This window comes from Plasmodium reichenowi, chromosome 2 (genome assembly GCF_001601855.1).
Source record: "Plasmodium reichenowi strain SY57 chromosome 2, whole genome shotgun sequence".
Lineage (NCBI taxonomy): Eukaryota > Apicomplexa > Aconoidasida > Haemosporida > Plasmodiidae > Plasmodium > Plasmodium reichenowi.
The window spans coordinates 118,267-120,766 of NC_033647.1; the positions used below are offsets into that span (position 1 = coordinate 118,267).

The 2,500-nt window shown below is 20.0% G+C and overlaps 2 protein-coding genes across 2 annotated transcripts in view; both read right to left on the reverse strand.

Annotated features, from left to right (window-relative positions):
* Positions 1 to 33: 33 nt before the first annotated feature.
* PRSY57_0204100 (hypothetical protein) lies at positions 34 to 1,386 on the reverse strand (the record flags this gene model as incomplete). The annotated part of the gene is made up of 1 exon (XM_012905477.2): positions 34 to 1,386. One exon carries the CDS (start codon positions 1,384 to 1,386, stop codon positions 34 to 36), a length of 1,353 nt encoding a protein of 450 aa, XP_012760931.2.
* Positions 1,387 to 1,708: 322 nt separating this feature from the next.
* The window catches only part of PRSY57_0204200 (hypothetical protein), a gene marked incomplete at both ends in the record, with an annotated part of 2,446 nt that continues 1,654 nt past the window's right edge, over positions 1,709 to 2,500 (reverse strand). Inside the window, one exon of the mRNA XM_012905478.2 lies at positions 1,709 to 2,500. This exon is cut by the window's right edge and continues 401 nt beyond it. Coding sequence (XP_012760932.2) covers positions 1,709 to 2,500 — 792 coding nt within the window.

Sequence of the window (2,500 nt, forward strand, 5' to 3'; positions counted from 1 at the left end):
TTTTTTTTTTTTTTTTTTTTTTTTTTTTTTTCATTATTCCATCCTATTTTTCATATAATCAAGGAAACTTGTATATTGTAATGTATTGGAATATTCACTGAGAATATCATGAACAATATCTTTTTCACTATATTTATTTTTTGCACTTAATTCTTCATCTTTTTTGGTATTGACATTTATTATTTTTTCTTCATACACTAATTCCACATCTTGTAGATTGTTTTCCAGATGTTTTAATACATCATCGTTATTTTTTTGTTTTTCCGTTTTTTTCTTATTTTTTTTCTTCTTTGCCTCATTCTTTTTAATATTCTTATCATTTATAATTTGAACATTATTCAATTCTTTTTCATGATGATATTCTTCAAGTTTTACTTTATCATTATTACAATTTGTTATAACATCTTTTTGTAAATTCTTATATTTTTCTTCCTCTTTATTTTCTTCTAATATATTACAAATGTCATGAGATTGTTCTTTTTCATATATTATATGGCTTATATTCATATTTTCGATACTTTTATTTTTTTCTTTTTCCCTGTGTTTTTGTTTGTATTCTATAATATTCTCATCATATTTATTAACATCACATTCTTTTGTTATATTTCTACTTTCAACTTTTAGAACCTTTTTTGAAATTATCTTTTCTTTATTATTACTATGATCAAGTGTATGTATGGTTGAATCTTTTCTTATTTCATCGTTCTTATCATCATGTATATTAATATTAATATTAATATTTTTATTCTTATCAATATGTTGATTCTCATCCATTTTATTATTTTCTTGTTCATTTATAATATATTTATTTGTTACATATTTCCTTTTTATATTTCCATAACTCAAAAAAGAGACCATATTTGCAATATTATTATTATTATTATTCATCCACTTCTTTTTAGTATATGAAAAAACATGATCACCATCTTTCATCTCATTTTTATGTAAATTTTTATCTTTATGGTTACATTTATTTATCTTTAAGGTTATCATTTTATTTTTCATTTTTTTATTCTTTCTTCTCTTAAAAAGATTATCTTCATTTATTAAATTGTTATTATAAGAAAATATTTTATTATTATTAGGACTATTGTAGTATTTTTTATTTCTTCCTTTATTTACTTCATTTATTTTAATCTTGTCTGTACCTTCATTTATATATCCCTCTAACTTACATTGATACGTTTCATATTTTTTTTTTAAAAAATTATCATAACTTGCTAATATATACAATTCATCTAAGCATTTCTTTTTATTTTTATTACATTTTTCTATGTTTTTATTATATTTTAAAATGATATTATTAATCCTTTCTAGTTCTCTTGAAATGTGTCTGTATTCTTTTCCATAACAAAACTTAACTTTGTTATTCTTAGGTAGGCCCATTATTACGAACTCTGCAACATATATAAATCAATAAAAATATATATATATATATATAAATGCATATATTAAATATTGCAATTTTTTATTTTCACGTTTTAATAATGAGAAACCATTTACTATACTACAATTATACATTTAATATATATATAATATTTTAATGTATGCTGTATTTTTTTTTTCTTTTATATATACTGTATAACATTAAAGTAAAAATATATAATAAAGTACACATAAATGAATAAATTAATATAATATAATATAATATATATATATATATATATATATATATATATATATATATATGATATATTATAACATTTTATTATTGCTCATCTATATTATCCATTTTCACATTGTCTTTCTCCGTAATTACATTATGCTCTTTATTTTTTTCCTCATATATGGTACACTTTTCTTTTTCCCCTATATTTTTCTCATCATAAATTTTATTAAAATTTTCATTTTCTTTAATATCCTTATTATCTTCTATTTTAGTTTTTTTTATTTTTCTACTTATTTTTTTTTTTTTTTTTTCCTTCGAGATTAACTTCTCTTTATTTGTATCTAGAATCATATTTTGCTCTTTTGGATCCAAGATAACACTTTCTTCTTCTATGTCAGAAACCTTGTTTTCCTTCTTATCATATTCATCCTTCATTTTGTTACACTCTTCTACATTATCTATACTCACATTTTCCTTTCCATCTTCATCATTATATTTTTCTTTTTCTTCTACCTTTATCATATTATTATCATCATCATCATCATCATTCTTAGTAACTTCCTTCATATGATCATTTAAAAAATTTTTTTTTTCTTTTTTTTTCTTTTTTTTTAATGTGTTTTTTTTCTTTTTTACTTCCACATTTTTCGTTTTTATAATATTTTCCTCTACCTTATGTAAAATATTTTCCTCTACCTTAGGTAAAATATTTTCTTCTTCCTTATGTAAAATATTTTCCTCTACCTTAAATAAAATATTTTCTTCTTCCTTATATAAAATATTTTCCTTCTCCCTATTTGTAATACTTTCTTCATCATTCTTATTTATAATTTTTTCCTCTTCCTTATCTAAAATATTTTCCTCTTCCTTATATAAGATATTTTCCTCTTC